Below are 18,551 nucleotides of genomic sequence, written 5' to 3'. Positions count from 1 at the left end.
GCTCGTGCATTTGCACAAGTAATAAATAAAAAATCGTGAAAAAAAATTACGGATAACATTTTAAATTTTATTTTTAACCGTTTTAAGTTTATGGGTGGATCAATCCACAATCCGATCCAAGTATCCATTTACTCAACATCATTATATATTAGTTAGTTAAAAAATTGAATTTATATTAATGTTAAAACGTCGTGCGTTCATCAAATTTGGTGTTAAATTTAAAATATAAAATCTTAATAGCCTAGTTGGTAAAAGGTTGTACTTATTTTTGTTAAGTTGCAAGTTCGAAACATACATCTAACATTTTTAATTTTATTTTTAACCGTTTTAAATTTAAAAACGGGTCAACCCACAATCCGACCCAAGTATCCAAATTAACTACAACTCTCGATCCGGCAATCCGGGCACTTTAAAAATTAAGCATCATTATATATATATATATATAAAAATTAGAATTTATAAAAACTAATGTAATGCAGATTTGAATATTGTTTTATGGTGGTCAATTTTTTTTTATTAATTAATTAGTAATTTTGTTTAAAAAGTAAAATAAATTATTTGGTATATATCATGGGTTAGTAACAATATGCTGAACCAAAAAGAAATACAAATTATTTTATCTTTTTTTAAAAGAAAATTCTTTTTTATTATCAAACCAAATATTAATATTTCCAGAAAAATATTAATAATATTGTTATTTATTTTCTATCCATCTCTTAAATTTATTTAATTAGATCACTTCATCAAATTAATTTTAAAAATACTATGACAAAATATAGTAAAAATTAATTATGTTTATAGAATCAAAACATGTAATAATTTAGCTTATCATTTATCCAAATATTTTTAAAAAATGAAACCAGGTCATTAATCCATTTATTTTGGAAAGATGGTAAAATTAAGATGATTACTTTTATATCAAATAAAATATAACATTTTAAAATATCAATTTACTAATAATGTTATTTTAGTAAATAGACTCATTAATTTAATAGGGTAGGTAAAAGTTAATTTTTTATGTAAGAGAACACATCTATTAAATTTAATTCCCATGAAAAACACAAAAATAAAGTTATACTAATTGAATAATATTGATTTATCAAATTAAACAAATAAAAAAATTATATACCAAACCAAAATATACCTAAATAACTTTGTACAAAATTTGAAAGGTTATGACAATTGAAAGACAAGTCACTTTTATAATTTTATTTATCCTACATTTAATTAAGGGAAATTGGATGAAATGATCCAAAAAAAAATAGTCAGAATTTCACAAATGATCTCTGCCTAATAATTTTTATAAAAATGACTATTTGGGCATGTGAAATGACCTCTTTACCCTTATTCATTTTTTCTTTTATTCATTTCTTCTTCTCTCTCCTTCATTTCCTTCTCGTGATTATCCCCGACTCCCCAAGCAACGCGATTTCTCCCCAGTCAGGGATTTGAATAGATATTGGAATTGGGTCTGCAAAGCCCTATTCAAAAGATCAAGGTGAGTAAACATCTCATTTATCCTTGCCAAGCTAGTGCGGGTGAATTTTAATAAAAACACGGCCAGAAAACTTCTCATTAATAATTTTGGTTGGCGTCATTTGCAAATAAAATAGTTTATTAATTTAATAAAAACATAATGCAGTTTGTGTCGAAAAATGTAGTTTGCGTAACGAAATATACAGAATATACTTATTTCACATCCTATAAATCATTCACACCCTATAAACTATTCACATAATATACCTAGAACACCCTAGAATTAGTTTGCGTCAACGTAATATACAAAATATACCTATTTCAAATCAATCACACCCTAAAATCATTCATACAAACTATTTTTCACCCTAAGACCATTTATACAAACTATTCTTCACCCTAAAATCCTAAATTATTCATACTCAACAATGAGAACGAGGAAAACGAAGAAAAAACACAAACTCACCCGAATAATGCTGAATAATGGATGCGTTGAAGACATTCGGAATGTTGAAGATATCGTCGAGATGAGAGAGAGTTCGCGGCTCCATATAAATCTGCAATTTACATTGACGAATAAGGGAATAATCCGCAGTTTGCGGTGACATATAAGGTAAGAAGAGAGAAGAAAGAGAAATTAATTTGCGTAACGAAGTGAAATCAGTTTGCGTAAAAAAGAGAAGAAAAAAAAGGACAAATAGGTCATTTCACATGCAAAAAAAGTTATTTTAAAGTTTTAAGTTATTTTAAAGTTTTGGTTATTTTTAAAGTTATTTCTTCAAATTTCCCTTAATTAAAATAATAATAAATAAATAAAAAGTATATGGAATTTGCTTATTGGCACTTTATGCGCAATCACACCCAAAGCTATCACGCAATCCTTTAATTATTAGTACTTTATATAGCAATTTTCAATCAAACCGGGTTCATTATTGACTCATTAATTAAGATATTTTGAAATGACATTTAGATTTTATAGAGCCGAAAATCAAGACCATGATCAACGGAAACTTGGGCCTGGTTCTTTTGGATTGTTTTTTTTTTAATGAATTTGACTCAATCTTCTATTCTTTTATTTATCATATTATTCAAAATATTATATATAAACCTTAAAGTTATATTTTTTTCAAATAATTCACTCTCTAAAAATAATAAAACGAACTAAATTAATAATCACATAGATATTCAACCAAATAGGTTACACATATATCTCTATTTATCACTTACTATATATATATGGACTTAATTAAAGGATTGGAGACTTGTTTTTTTTTTCTTTTCTTTTTTTTAAAGTATATTAAACAACCATTTTTAAATAATTGTTTGATCTATTTGTATATATTAGAGAAACCAAAACACCACAAAATAGCACTCCAAATTACAAATCTATATTATTAAATCATACAATTATTTATAATATATATATATATATATATATATATATATATATATATATATATATATATATATATATATATATATATATATATATATATATATATATATATATATATATATATAATTATCCTTTACTCTACATTAATCTTAAAAACTTTTCAATCAAAAACAAACTTCATTTTCTTGTTATAATGACAAGTCATAAATTGTCCTTAGATATTTATAGGTATTTGTTGACCAAAAGTTATTATTCATTTAATTTTCTTTACCTGCACCTAAGATATTTTCGAGCATAAACATTATTTTTTTTCAGTATATTTTATTATTTGTAATAAGTTAGTATGATCTTCTAATAATGATAAATTTAATCTTTTTCGATGTTATCCGATCTAAATTGTTTTATTTAAACAATTTTTTTCCTATTTGACTGCTAGTCGACTGAGATTGAGATATGAATTATATTTGGATTCATCGTCCCTACATCCGCCACGATTAATAAATCTATTCGAAACGGGTTTGATAAATTTAACTTGAATTTAAGGTGTTCTAATAAAAAAATATTTCTTTTATTAAACCTTGTATACTTGAGTTTAAAAAAAAGAATTAGTGTTTAATAAACTAAATGTCACGAATTTGATTCTCACTTAAAACACTTTAAATTGAAATAAAATTTATATTATAACTTACAAAAATTCAAATAATATTAATAATAATCCATTTATTAAATTTGGGTGTACTCCAACTATATATAATAGTTTTTCACTTAAAACTTATATGTTAGTTTTATTCCAGTAATAAATATTACTATAATAATTATCATATGTTTATATGTTTTTGTTACCATTCAATTTTTCATTTTAATTTCTTTTATATATCATGAAAAGGTAATGAAAAGTGCATTACGAAAAGGCCCAAAGTGGGCCCAATAGCTTAATCACGCGTATTGGAGGCCCACAAATTAATTTTCATACAAGTACTGTACCTGTCTTACCTAAATAAATTGGGCCTATCTGACATATTGCACTTTTGGTTTCTTATCTATATTTGCCCTATACCATAAAAAAAACAAATATATATATATTTATTACATATAATTATTTTTTAATCGAAATCTCACAACGATAAGGTAGATGCATATGTGTGGATCCAAACTGAAGACATCGGGTCCATGAACAACATGTGGGTGTGATATTAAAATAAATTCAACAAGCGAATTCTCGATAGAAATAATAAACTCAATTGTATAATTTGATGGAGAAATTCTAATTCGAAAACATGAAAATTTGTCGATAAACAAGCAATCAGCTCAAGGAAGGATTTATTTGAAAAATATTGAAATAAGTTGATAATCAAGTTTTATTATTGAATAATCTTATGTAGACAAAAATGACCTACTAAGAAACATAAATATCTTTAAAAAGCTAACAAGAAATTCTCCCATCTTATATAAGATAATTTAATTAATTAAAAACTGTTGAAAACGAGTGAAATGATTTATATATGTTTTAGATAAAATAATAAAATAAATCTTATCCTTATAATAGAGTTAAGGGGACCTACAAGTTGTAAGTTTGAGGCTATATATTCCTCAATATTAAAACTTGACATTAAGTTATTATTTTCATATATAAGTACTTAACTATTATTTTATTTTAATATTATCCTACTTGAATTGACAATCTTAATTAAAATTTTCCCTAAATTTCTACTCATTTGAAAACATTTATTGGGTTGAATATGAGTTTGGAGAAAAAAATCTTGATAATTTTTAAAAATATATTATTTTTAAATATTTAATTTAAATATAAATCTAAAGAGGTAATATTTTAAGATAAATTAATGAATTTATTAATATTTTTCATCCAAACTCATATCCATAATAAAAGGAAAAAGGTGTTTCTAAATGACTTTTTACTCACTATACTTTTATTTTTATTTTTGTAGTGTAAACTCTTATTTATTATTATTTTTTATAAATTAGATATTTTAGGATAACTTGAATGTATTTTGATAAAATTTTGAAAAAAGTTAACATAATAAATTTAATGTGTTTTTAATAAATTTTGAATTATTTAAAAAAGAATGTCAGTTAATAATTTTGAGGAGTTTTTTTTATTGAAATTTAAAAGATATTAATATATAATGATAAATTATTGATTTTTTTTTTTAAAATATAGGATATTTTATTATTTTATTTAATGAATTACTTAATCGAATAAATATAATTAAGATACTAATAATGTTTGTTTATAATTAATTGTTTTTTTGAAAAAGTCTGACCCAAAAGACTTAATAGTTTAAGAACAAATTTTAAAATTGGTGATTACTTTGAGGGTTTATTTATAGTTTTTTCAGTTCTGATATGAATGAGAAGTTACATCATGTCTCATGCACATGTATAACCAAACATAAGAGGTTGTTTGATTTTATATTTTTGAGAGGAATTATTTAATATTTATTAAATAATAAATATAATATTTAAGTCATATTTAATAATAATATATTTTTGTATGAATATTTATTTTGTACAATCTATTATATTTAAAATATATTTATTTACTTAACTAATTAAAAAACACTTATATTTTCTAGAAGAACAAATATTACGGATTCAATTCTTAGTAAAGACAATAAATTTATTAAATTAGAGGGAATTGAATGGATTTTTAGTTCATATTAATTTTCAAATATTATAAAAATGTAATTGATGTAAGTAGCCAAGTAACCTTATTTTGAGAATTAGAAAATTACTTCTTCTTCTTTTTTTTTTTTTTGGTATTAGTGAATTTATTATAATTTAAAATTAATTATTAATTTATTAATTAATTTTAAAAGTGTTAAGTTATCATTCAATTTGAATAAGATCTTCATGTTCATCATTTTCAATTATTTTTAATAGAAATTGAATGTATTTTTATATGTATTGTTATGTAATGCAACCCACCAAGATAGTTTAATTGTAAGAATCGTCTTAAGAGATAAAAATGTCACGGGTTTAATTATATCTGAATTAGCTTTGAGTTTAAGCGGGAACCAGTGTTATGCTAATTTTTTAAATGTAATGCATACTTTTTTTTGTTTTTTTTTAAATATAAACTGGATTGATATTGATATTAAAACAGTATAATTAATGTAATATTTTTTTATGTTTAAAGGTTGTGCTCCATCATTAAATACATGTATTTCTTTATTTAAAGCTTAGTAGAATTTGAAGCTTCTCAGGAATCTTCCTATTTCCTTTCTCTTCATTGCTGCTGCAATATTAATGTTGAATTATGTTAGGTGTTGAACTTAATTTATTTGAACAAAAAAATATTTTTATTATTTTATTTTTTTCAATATTTAGTTAAGAAGTTAATAATGTTTCCACACTAACTTTAGGCATTGTTTGGTAGGATTTTTTTATAAAAAAAAACTCACCATATTTTTATCAATGATTTCATCAATCAACATATTTAAAATATATATGTATTTTTTTTTAAATGTATCATTTTGATTTTTGATAATTTTAAATTCTTTAATTATTAATTATTACTAAAATGTGTATTTTGAAAAGGAAAAAAAAAAGTGATATATGTAAATGTACAGTACCCGAAAGGACTGAAGAAGAATGAGACAAAGTAGTCAGAGAGTAACATGAAAGCCAACTGTGCATGTATAATTATAATAATATTAATAAATATTAGATATCCATTCAATAAAAAGGCCAGTTGTAAATATATATTATATTATTTGACATGTTGTTCTTTTTCTTCCTTAATTCATCCCCCCTATATGACTGATCGAATTCGAACAGAAACCATAACAGATGTCAAAAAGAGATCTTGTCACTTGTCCATGAATTTGCTAGCAAATTTGCTGGTTGGTGGTTGAAGGAAGATGATAGCTAGCTAAGCATAATTGATGGGCAAGATATTTCTTTACTGTTCTTCAAGTTTTATAGACAAAAATCATTTATATCGAGTTGAATTTGAGTTTGTGTTTGAGTTTGGACAAGAAAATAAGGATGTAAAACGTTTTTATTCACTCAATCTTTTCACTGAAATGTATATCACAACAGTTGATGTCTATTTGTTTAAATCTCAAATTGTTAAATTGATTTTGTACATTTATGTGGTATAACTAGTTAATAACAATTTTGTAGTTAATCTAGTATGATAACTTAAATAAAAATAATTTATCTAACAAATAAAAAAATTAAAATTATTTGAAATTGGGTCATATTATTTGTTTTGAATATTTGATTTCACTCCAACTTAATAGGTTTATTTTAACAATTTAACAAATAACACTCACTAGTGAAAATGTGATATTTACCCGAAAGATTATACCGACAAATATATATATTTGTCGGTAAAGGCTCCGACAGGAAAAAACCTTTCGTTAATAAGAATTTTTTCGACATGTTTCTAAACCTTTTGTTAATAAGAATTTTTACCAAGAGATTTATATAAATCTCTCTCTATTGACCTCATCTCAAAAACACGAAAAGAATTCTAAGTGTAAGATGAGGTCAATAGAGAAAGTATTGACACCATCCCAAAACACGAAAATAATTTCAAGTGTTGAATCTCAATAGGGAGAGATTTATATAAATTTCTCCATATTGACCTCATCCCAAAAACACGAAAATAATTCTAAGTGTTGGATGAGGTCAATAGGAAAAAATTTATATATCTCTTGGTAACAATTAAGGTCAATAGCGAGAGATTTGTATATCTCTCTTCAACAAACATTTATAAATTAGATTGAAACCCTTTCTTCCCCGATTATCCGATTGCGCTTCCCTCCCTTCTCCCTTCTCCCGATCTCTCTACAAGTGATTGATGATTGACGCACTGACGCCAATCTCCTCTAACGCTGATGTTGTTCTCCTCTCGCCGTCGACGCCAACCGATCGACGCTGATCTCCTTTCGTCGTCGCCTCTTTGTCCTCGCGTCGCTGCTTTCTACCGTTGTTTCCTCCTCTTCAACGTCGCTGCTTCAAGGTTTGTTTAGTTTAATTTATATTATGGCTAGATTTATGTTATACTTTGTTAGATTTAGGTTATATTTTGTTGGCATTTATGTTAGATTTTCAATCTAATTGATTAATTAGGGTTTGATTTTGATTTTGAAACTGATTGATTCATTTATGATGATTCTAGGGTTTAATTTAATTTAATGAATATGTTTGACTTGTTGAGTATAAAATTTTGATTTTGAATCTGATTGCTTCATTTATGATGATTTAGGGTTTACTTTAATCTGATGAATCTGTTTGATTTGTTGAGTATAATTAGGGTATTAGTGGTATTGTTTGACTTGATTAATTAATGTATTATACTGGATTAATTAGGATATATTAATGGTATGTGTTTGCAAGATGGATCGTGGTCGCGGGGATACTTGGATGAGTTTACAGAAACTCCAAAGAAACTAAAAAAAGTTATTCCAGAACCTACTTGCACAAGCAAATGACCTTACGATCATGGGAAACTCTTCCAGGGACATAGTGTATGTTGTGGACCCGTTAGCTAATGCTGGCTCAACAGGTGGTACAAATGAGGATGAGGCTAGAGATTTTATTGAGAGTACGTTTCCGGGGGCTGAGGGATGCAGAAAAGGAAGCGGAAAAGGATGCACAAATGGAGCAATATAAACAACAAATTGCATACCTAATGACAATGTTTTCACCCTTAGTTAGTATATTGTAGTTCTTTTTTGAAACATTTGCAAACATTTTGGTGGCTCAAAATTTTGGAAATATAATGATATTTTTGTTTATGAATAGTATTGTATATGTTTTGGTTTAACTGATAACAGGATTTGGTTGCGTAAAAAACGGATGGCCTATTTGAGTCATTTTTAGTGACAATACCTAGAGATAATAGATCATCTCTCGGTATTTCACACGAGAGAAATACCGAGAGATAATAGAATAACTTTCGGTATTTTCTCTCAGGGTAATACCGAGAGATTTTCGAATAACCTTCGGTATTTTCTCTTGGGGGAAATACCGAGAGAGAATCCAAAATCCTTCTGTATTTTCTCTTAGAGCAATACCGAGAGATTTTCGAGTAACCTTCGGTATTTTCACTTGGGGAAAAACCGAGAGATTTTCGAATAACCTTCGGCATTTTTTCTTGGGAGCAATACTGAGAGATTTTCGAATAACCTTCGTTATTTTCTCTTGAGGGAAATACCGAGAGATATACGAATCTCTCGAGAAATATCTAAAAAGATTTACTAAAAACTGCTATACCGACGAATGCCGACAGTTTTCTAATATTTTGATATTGAATTATAACGATAAATATAGGGTCAATACCAACAGTTTTATTCTTGGTAATGACCATTTTTTCCAGTAGTTATTTATTATAAAAATTATATGATTTTTAAGAGCACGAGTTCAAATTCCCTTTATAACGTCTTAAATTAGAGTGGAAGTTAGGTAATACTAACTTCTTATATTAAATAATAATAATAATAATAATAAATATTTATATACATATTAATCACATTTATAAGTATTGTATTTTTAATAAGGATTTAACTTGTACTTAAATTAATAGTACTTCAAATGTGTTTTGTTCATTAGGCTAATGGTTTTTCTTAAATCAAGTAATAAGTTTCAATTAATTTTTTTCTCAAATACAATTTCTTACATCATTTTGTACTAGTTTGATTCATCTTATTTTTCATAAATAGCCTATTATAATAACTATGCTAATATAAGTTGAATCAAAGAGATTTAACTATTTTGTTCTCTCTTTATACAATCAAATCATTTAAGGGATGAATAATTTAGATTTTATCCACCATACTTAATCAATAAAAAATAAAAATAAAAATAAAAAGAATCAAACTATATAAGTCTGGTTCGATTTGAAAATACTTTTCATTATAAATTATTATTTGTTATTTTATTATTATATTAATATCTTTTAAACTTGTTTATAATTTTTTTTAATAAAAAAGAACTAGCATGACTTATCGTCGTGACCCTGCTTTAACTTAATCGATGAATTTTATATTTTCTCAAAATTAACATCAATCATTATTTTTCAAAAATACCGAAATGACTAACTTATATCTATAATGAGAGAAAAAGAGAGATAAATGTGAGTTAGTCTAACTGATATGAGAATGTCAGAAAATGTTTTTGTGGCTGAAAAGAAAATGTTATTTGATCATGTAGTTAGTTGGTCCCTCCTATCTTCAAAACAAATGAGTTTAGAAACATACAAAAACAAATACCACTGTTTAATCAATAATGCTTCTATTTTAAAATGTTTCTTTTAAACATATCACACATTAATTTACAATTTTTATTTCAGTCTTATATTCGATTTTTTTTAAAATTATTTTAAGATGAAGTGAACGGTCATAATTGTGATGTCCTTGTTAGTTTTCTTAAGATAATAAAATTGGATTTCAAAAAATTAAAAAATATATATATAACTTTTGAATTGTGCTCAAAATATTTTAAAAACATTGTAATTTGGAGTAACATGACACATGTAAATTTGTACCATCAAGCTAGGCCAAAACTATATAGAGGGCCCTCTATTTTCTGAAAGCATAAAAAGTGTGGACTTTTACTGTAGTTGAAAATGAATGATATTTATTTATTTATTTATGGTCCAAAAACAAATATTTCAAAGATATTCATGGTAAAGAATTATGACATTTCTTGTAATTGAATATATATATATATATACCCAATGATCAAACTTTTAGTTCAATATTCTTTAACTGTTAAAGTCTATTTTAAGATAGATTCTCTTAATAGTTGTGGTATTATTTCTAACTTTTTTATTTATTTATTTTGATATTATTTTTTATTTGTCTTAATAAAGATGAAGTTGGTTTTACTATTTAATTTTTGGATTGTATCTTACTATGATAATAATTCTTTTAAGAAAGGTACACTTAATTTTGTCATTCTTTTAAAACTTTTTTTTTTATTATGTTTTCATATATATTTATTTAAATATTTAAATTATGCGATAATTTATATCTCAACTTAATTTATATTTAATTATTTTTACTTAAAATAAATGTTTGATGAAGAATGAAAAGTTTCCTAATCACTCTTTGAAAACAGTTTATTCACTATTTTTTTTTTTAAATTGATATTTTCTTTATTAATCCTTATTCTATACTTAATTTTAATATATATAAGAAAATTAAACCATTACATTGCAAAACATGACAAGTTAAATGTGTGTGTGAGAGAGAAAGAGAGACATAGAAATATAACATGAAATACACTCATTAATTATATGTACAAAAATCTAACTATAGACCACAATAGATGAATGGGATCCCATATATGGATCAAACCAATATGATTAATTAATTAATTATCATAAATAACTCATTAGAAGAGTATTAAAAAAAAAGTTCAAGAAGATTAATGATCGATGTTTAAAAAAGAAGAGCGATATCACCAAACCGCTCCGTCTTGAACCATCGATCGAATTCTTCTCGAAACAAACAAAAGAACAAAAAAACGCGACACACCTATAGTCCGATCATCATCGTAAGAGCATTGACGATGTTAGAGATCGAAAAACAACTTCTTCACAAGGAATAGTAAGACCCATATCGTGATTAAAACCAAATTCCTCTTCTGCCCTTTGGAGAAGATATTGAAACTCGGGATGAGTCAAAAGAGAGATTGGAACTATGAATCGGCTTCGATTTTCTCCAACATAAACTGCAAAATGTCCTTTTGGAACATCAAGAGGAAGCCCATTATTGTTATCTTCATGATGATGATGATGATGATCGGTAGTAGAATCGTATGATGATCCTTTCTTTCCTAAGCTTGAACATCTTTTAAGGATTTGCTTGATCATGGCTGCTTGTGAAAGCTTGTTTGATTTTCTAATGGCCATCTCTTTCTCTCTTTCTCTCTTTCTCTCTTTGTTTGTTTGGTGTTGATGAGAAGATGGGAATGGAGGGTTGTGTATTTATGGTGTCAGCCGACTTCATGGGGTTATTTTGGTCTTTTCTTATTATTAAGTTTTATTATTTTTTTTTTTCATTTATTTTTTTTTCATGAGAATATGAGAGACTAGTCTAGGATTTGAAGTTACGGTGAGTTCTAAAATAAAGATAAAAATTAAGTAAAAATATTTTATCGATATTAAATTATAGTAAAAAATTAGGTTAAAAAAATGTTTTCTTGTTGGGTAATAAGCCCTAGTGTAGAGGTATATACAATATCCGATTATTTGAATTATTTTGATTTTTTTAGATTTAAATTATTATTTTTAACAATCAAATAACTAAATTTATGAATACATTATTTTTATTAAGTTTAACTTTAAATAAAAAATATATTTTAATCATTATCTTAAACAAATATCAAATTAACAATATTTTTATCAAACAAGATTCTTTTAAATAAAATTAAAAAATCCTTAAAAAAACTTTAACTTATTAATAATAATACTAAAATACTCTTATTTTATTTTATTAAATTTAAATTTTAAATATAAAAATAATTTATTTTAAACAAATTTCAAATAACCTATTTTTTTATTAAATAATATTTGTTTTTAGATAAATATAAAAAACCCATAAAAAACTTAAGATCAAATGAGATCTCTAAACTTTAATTTATTCTTAAAATAACAAAATAGGTGTTCTTACTTAGAGAAAAGATTAAAATTTTGTAAATTTAAGTAAAGTTTATTACCTCCATTAATGATGTTAGTCTTTTTTTTTAGACAACAAACTTTGGTTAAAAAAATTAATTTATAGTGTTGGTAGTTACTACAAAATTATGTGACAACAATGATTAATGAAATTATGTGATTGACTAATAAAGTTGTTAGTTATAATTTGTACGATTATTTATTTAAATAAACAAGAGAAGAACTAAAAAGACATTGTGGGAGCCAAATCCATCAGCTCAACCTCTCCTATTGCTGGTCCTTTAAATGACATAAAGGGCCCTCATTCTTTTTTATTTTATTTTTGTTTGTAGACTAATAAAAGTAACCCGTCAAAGTGGTAAGAGTCGATTAAGGGACGAATAGTTCACGAGCTCGATTCCAACTTAAATCGCTCAAGTGGTAAGAGTCGATTAAAAGATGAATAGTTCACGAGCTCGATTCCAACTTGAATCGCTTTAAGTTGGAACAAAAGGTCATGACTTTAAGTATCATTATGATAAAAAAACGTAAAAAAATAATAATAATTATCATTTTCTCTTTCCAATTCCTCTCCCTTTTTTGCGGGAGTTTTCTATAGACTAAGAGCTTAATTTGTTTAAATTGATGTTAATTAAAACTCATAAATGATATTTTATTTATTTTTAATTATCTAATTAATTACTTAATTTAATGATTAACTCATTTTTTATCAAACAATTTTTCTTCTTCAATAATCCCAATATAAAACTAAACAACCATCATAAAAAATAACTATGTAACTCTATTAGTTTGACTTGAAGCCTTATGAAAGATCTTATAATTGAACAAGAGAAAATTATTGATATTGTTAATGAAATATATGAAATGAAAGAGATGTTAATAAACACTTAAAAAGACGAGAATATATATAAATATTTTTTTTTACTTTTTTGAGATATGATATGATCACATAAATCAAATATCAAACATTTAGAGCTAGTTTGATCTGGGTTATTTGGGGATAAAAACTGAGTATAATTTTTTTTTTTGATATGATTGAGGAAAAAACTGGTTTTATATATATATATATATATATATATATTACATAATTGTCTTTATCTTTAAAAAATAATAAAATTATAAAGTTTTTAAATAAAGAGTAATTTGATATTTTATTTAATAAAATGAATAATTTAATTGATTAAAAGGATGAGATTTGATGGTTGAATTTTTGGATAAATCCTCAAATAATCCATTAGCAGGGGATTTAAATATTTTACTTAAGCTATGTCCGAGAATATTTGATTTAAAAGTTTGAGGATGACTGAATTTCTATTCACTCGATGTTCTTTGATGAGATCAAATCCGATGTTATAATGAAATGGTAAAAAATTATTATAATGGGTTCAACTTATTCGCTTATTTTATTAGTGTATTTGACACAAATAAATTGATTCACGTTTAAGTAACAAAAGTGGTTCATAAAAATATAAAAAATTAGATGTCCGAATTTTACTTAAAATGCCGCAGAAAATAGACGTTATGATCGTGGATTAATTTGTATCGGTATTGTTAATTGCGTTTAACATTTAAATCGTTTTGTGGGGAAAAAATTGATAAAATTACCCTAATAAACTCCTTATTTTGGGAGATGACCAGCACCCAATAAAACTTGCGAAAAAACTACTTTCCCTTTGTTACGACGAAAATACCCTATCGCGTCACGCGACGTGATGACCTGCTAATGTTTGCAAATATTATCGCGCGACGCAAGGTCATTTTTGCAAATATTATCAGGTCATCACGTCGGTCACGCAGCGTCGCGTGACGTAAAGAAATATTTTCGTCTGAAGGGTATTTTTACAAAATTTATGGGGCGCTGATCATTTTCCCAAATAAATGCATTATTACGGTCATTTTATCAAATTTCCCTTTTCAGGTCTGTTTGGGATACAAATTCTAACATGATCATGCAAATGAAAAATTGCTTTTAATTTTGATATTTGTTTTTCATGATTTTTTAGATTCCTTTTGTCGAGACAATTGATATTGTTAATGAAAGATGAAAGAGAGATTAATAGACACCTAAAAAGACAAGAGAATATATATATTTTATTTTTTAGATATGTGATGATTTTGTATTTTGAAACATTTAATCTGTTAGGTAATATTATTTTCATGACTTAAATTATTCATAGTGAATTTAAATATTAACTTATAGAGAATATATGGTTTTAAAGTTTGAGGATCACTAAATTTCAATTACTTTGATGTTCTTTGATGAGATCAAATTCTATGTCATAAGTTATTATATTTTTAAAAAATATCAACTTATTATATATTGGGTCAATTTATTCGCTTATTTTGTTAGTCTATTTGATACTATTAAATAAATTGATCCGTGCTCAAATAATATCAGTATTTCTTAAAAAAAATGTCACGAGTTAAAATTACACTTAAAACACTATAAGTTGAAACGGAACTTATGACGACCGTGGATTAATTTGAATCGGCATTGTAAATTGCGTTTAACATTTAAATTGCTTTGTGGGCCACCATCATTAGAGAAAATTTTCATTTTCTCATCTATTTGGGATACAAACTCTAACATGATCATGCATGCAAATGATATATTGCTTTTTATTTTGATAATTTTGTTTTCATGATTTTTTAGATTCCCTTTGTCGAGGCAATTGAGAAAGTCACCACTTTAACAAAAATGTATGTGACCGGATTCAAATTAAGATATAAAAAGAAAATTCTTTAAAAAGTACTATAAATAAATTATACTTAATTTGATATCCACCTGTAAGAATATTCTGCAAAGTTTGATCTCTTCTTTCCAAGCATATATATATATATATAATAACAAACATTACCTTATACCTTACTACATTAGTTCCTTTATCCTTACTACTGTCTCATTCAAATTCAAATTTCACAAACAAACAAGTATGGTCATCAAATTTAACCTAAATTTATTATTGGGAATCTTGATTTGGTTAAGAAATAATTAAATTCACCTAAAATAGTTCCAACCTTACAATGATTATGAAATTGTTGGTACATTTTATAAATCTCTTCAATTCAACTTTTCTTTTTCTTAGTTCTAATCGAGCCTAATCAGATAAGGTTTTAGTCAATTCTATCTTTGATGGATAATTTAGGCTAGACTAAGTTTAATCGAATACGGTGGTTTACTAAAAAAAATGCACTAAATTAAAGTAAAGTTATGAATGTGAAGATAATGTTAGATACCCACATAAATTAACAGAGGTCACACAAAAAAGATTTTAAAACAACTCATCTGCAATTAATTCAATTGACAAAATCTTACATAAGATATTAATATTCTCAAGTTTCATTCTCACTAATAACTCTCAAATTTAAGATTACGGGGAGTTCGTACCATAATAGAGTTTTTACTTTTGGTATGACACAAACAGTGTCACCGTCTAAATAAGTCGTTATGCGTTGACAAAATATTGATAATTTTCATGTTAAACATTGCTACAATTTGTTCGCTAAGATGATTTCATATAATTTTTGTTGGAGAAAATTTGAGAATCAAATATTCAATCAAAGATCTCGTTCTTTGAATGAAGTGTTATCCGCAATGGATTCTTACGAATAATATATGCATGAAAAAAAATTGTATTATAGTTAGACATTGACCTAATACGTACACGAGAATATTAAATCGACAACTTACTTATTTTTACATTGTCGATGGATGAATAGTATCTAAAGTTTTTTGTGAAGTATTACTGAGATTTATTGGGTGATGTTCGAGTTTTTGAGTAGTCGTTAAAAGTTTGGACTAATACAACTGATATGACCGACCTAGAATAAACAATGTCAATATAAGAAGAATCAAACTAACCCTAAGTAATATAATAGGGTTTGTGGAATCACCACCACCGCCCCAATCCAACTGTAAAGCTAACATAACCTAACCGTACGTACTGAAAAAAAAGTACATATAATATGCTATTAGGTGGTGTTTGGTTTGTTGTGTCTTTTGCTTAGGATTCTTCTGAAAACTGTCTGATGAATGATGCCTAAATGTTTATCTTAAACTATTGATGCCAAACACTACAAACCAAATAATTAATACTCTTCTCTCCCATCTATTGTCCTATTCATTTTCCCATCATAAATATATGTTTTCTTTATTTTTATTTTACCATATAATATTTAGCTTTCAAAGTTCTTGGATTAAGAGATTTACCATTATCATTGATGAATAATGACTTTGAGATCTTAATTGATTATGGCTTTGGATTTTTATTTGAGTTATTTAAATAAAGTTGTTTCATTTAAGTTATGAAAATTTGAAAAAATTAATATTTAATGAATAAAAAATAATATTTTTTTAAAGAACTTGCTATATCATAATAGGCAATTGAATTCTCGAAAAAATAAATGAGAATCTTGTATCTAACCTCAACAAACAAATTCTCCGAAGAATAAATGGGAGCTCGTATCTAACATAAAAAATAATAAGGTAAATGACATTGAGACAATGGATCAACTGAATAATATATTTGAAAGTTCGATAATTTCTCTTAAACTAAAAACAACAATATGTGAATATCCCCAACCTCAAGAGGTCTTGAGTTTGAGCCCGTAGACGACTAATTATGCGTATGATGAAATGTGTTTGCGGGCTAGGTGCATAACTCCCTTGTGGTCCAACTTATAATTTCACGAAACCAATGCTTTCTCGTGACCTCAAGTTATAGTCTCAAGTAAGAGTGTTGATTTGGTTCAATCATGTGTCCTACTCTTAAATTTTTTTTTAAAAAAAATAGGCTTAATTATCAAGGTTAAAACTCTTTAAGACTTTAATTCAATTAGAACCAAAAATCAATCCCTACAATTTTGTTATCAAGTTTGATTTCTCAACCATTAACCAAAATGAATAAATGATATTAATAATTGAAACCACTATTTAAACAATTTTGTATGCTGTTTTTAAAATCATTAGACTATTTTTTTTTATTGATTTATACTTATTATTTAACCATTATTTTTTCAAATGAATAAAACCGATTGTTTTAACCGAACAAAATGAATCGACTTATACCCTTAATTTCAAATCTATGTTTCCCAATATACATTGAATTGGGAAGCTTATATTTGAATTTTAATGTACTCCAAATATACGTATAATTTTATTTTATTCTTTTGACATTTGTAAGGGTATTTTTTACCATACAAACAACAAAATTAAAGAAAGAAAAAAGAGAAATATGAAAAGAAATTGGACAAAAGATGAAAAACATGGAATCATCCAATATAATCAAATTCAAATAAATCAGCAAAATTCATCCCATCTCAAAACTTTTTTCCCTACAAAAAACAAACACAAGCAATACCACTTCATCTACAATTTCTAGTTCTTTTTGGATTATTTGAAATTAATTTCAAATAACTAACCATTTAATCACATACATCCCTATATCAATCAAATTATCCATCAACATAATAAAAATACCCTCTAACTTTTAACAATTTTTATACTTGATATCTTTTAACTAAATAACTCACATTTTGATAACTCAAAAGTTAACTTAACCCAAAACAAACAAGGCTTTAACATATGACAATAATTTTACAATTATGGATTTTTCCAGTCCATAATAAATAGTAACTAATTACTTCAGCTACCCCTAAAGAGAGAAAGAGAGAGTTTGACAATCACATAAACTAGGCCCTCTTTAGAGTGTATTTATGAATAGGGATAATTCTTAGGCCTAATTATTCAAAATAATTCAATCTCCCATTAATTAATATATACCCACATCAAATAATTCAAATTAATTATCAATTAAAAACCAAAACACTTATCCTTAAGTTTTTAAAGTTCATTTAAAAACAAATAAAGGATAGTTTGGTCATTATCATCACCAAACAACATCTATCAATCAAAATAATCTAATACTTCATCACTAAACAAGTAATTAATCATGGAAAATTTGTGCTACACATAGAGTAGACTAGGCTAGACTAAGTATGAAATAAATGTAACATTTGCATCCAAAA

The 18,551-nt window shown here is 25.7% G+C and overlaps 1 protein-coding gene across 1 annotated transcript; it reads right to left on the bottom strand.

The window, feature by feature from the left end:
- Positions 1–11,035: 11,035 nt before the first annotated feature.
- On the bottom strand, positions 11,036–11,807 carry LOC124932245 (auxin-responsive protein SAUR50-like). The gene has a single exon (XM_047472863.1). It carries the CDS (start codon positions 11,757–11,759, stop codon positions 11,397–11,399), a length of 363 nt encoding a protein of 120 aa, XP_047328819.1. The 5' UTR covers positions 11,760–11,807; the 3' UTR covers positions 11,036–11,396.
- Between the last annotated feature and the right edge of the window lie 6,744 nt (positions 11,808–18,551).

The sequence above is a fragment of the Impatiens glandulifera genome, chromosome 3, assembly GCF_907164915.1.
Source record: "Impatiens glandulifera chromosome 3, dImpGla2.1, whole genome shotgun sequence".
NCBI classification, from domain to species: Eukaryota; Viridiplantae; Streptophyta; class Magnoliopsida; order Ericales; family Balsaminaceae; genus Impatiens; species Impatiens glandulifera.
Note: the sequence above shows the minus strand (reverse complement) of the source record. Positions and strands in the feature narration are given on the sequence as shown.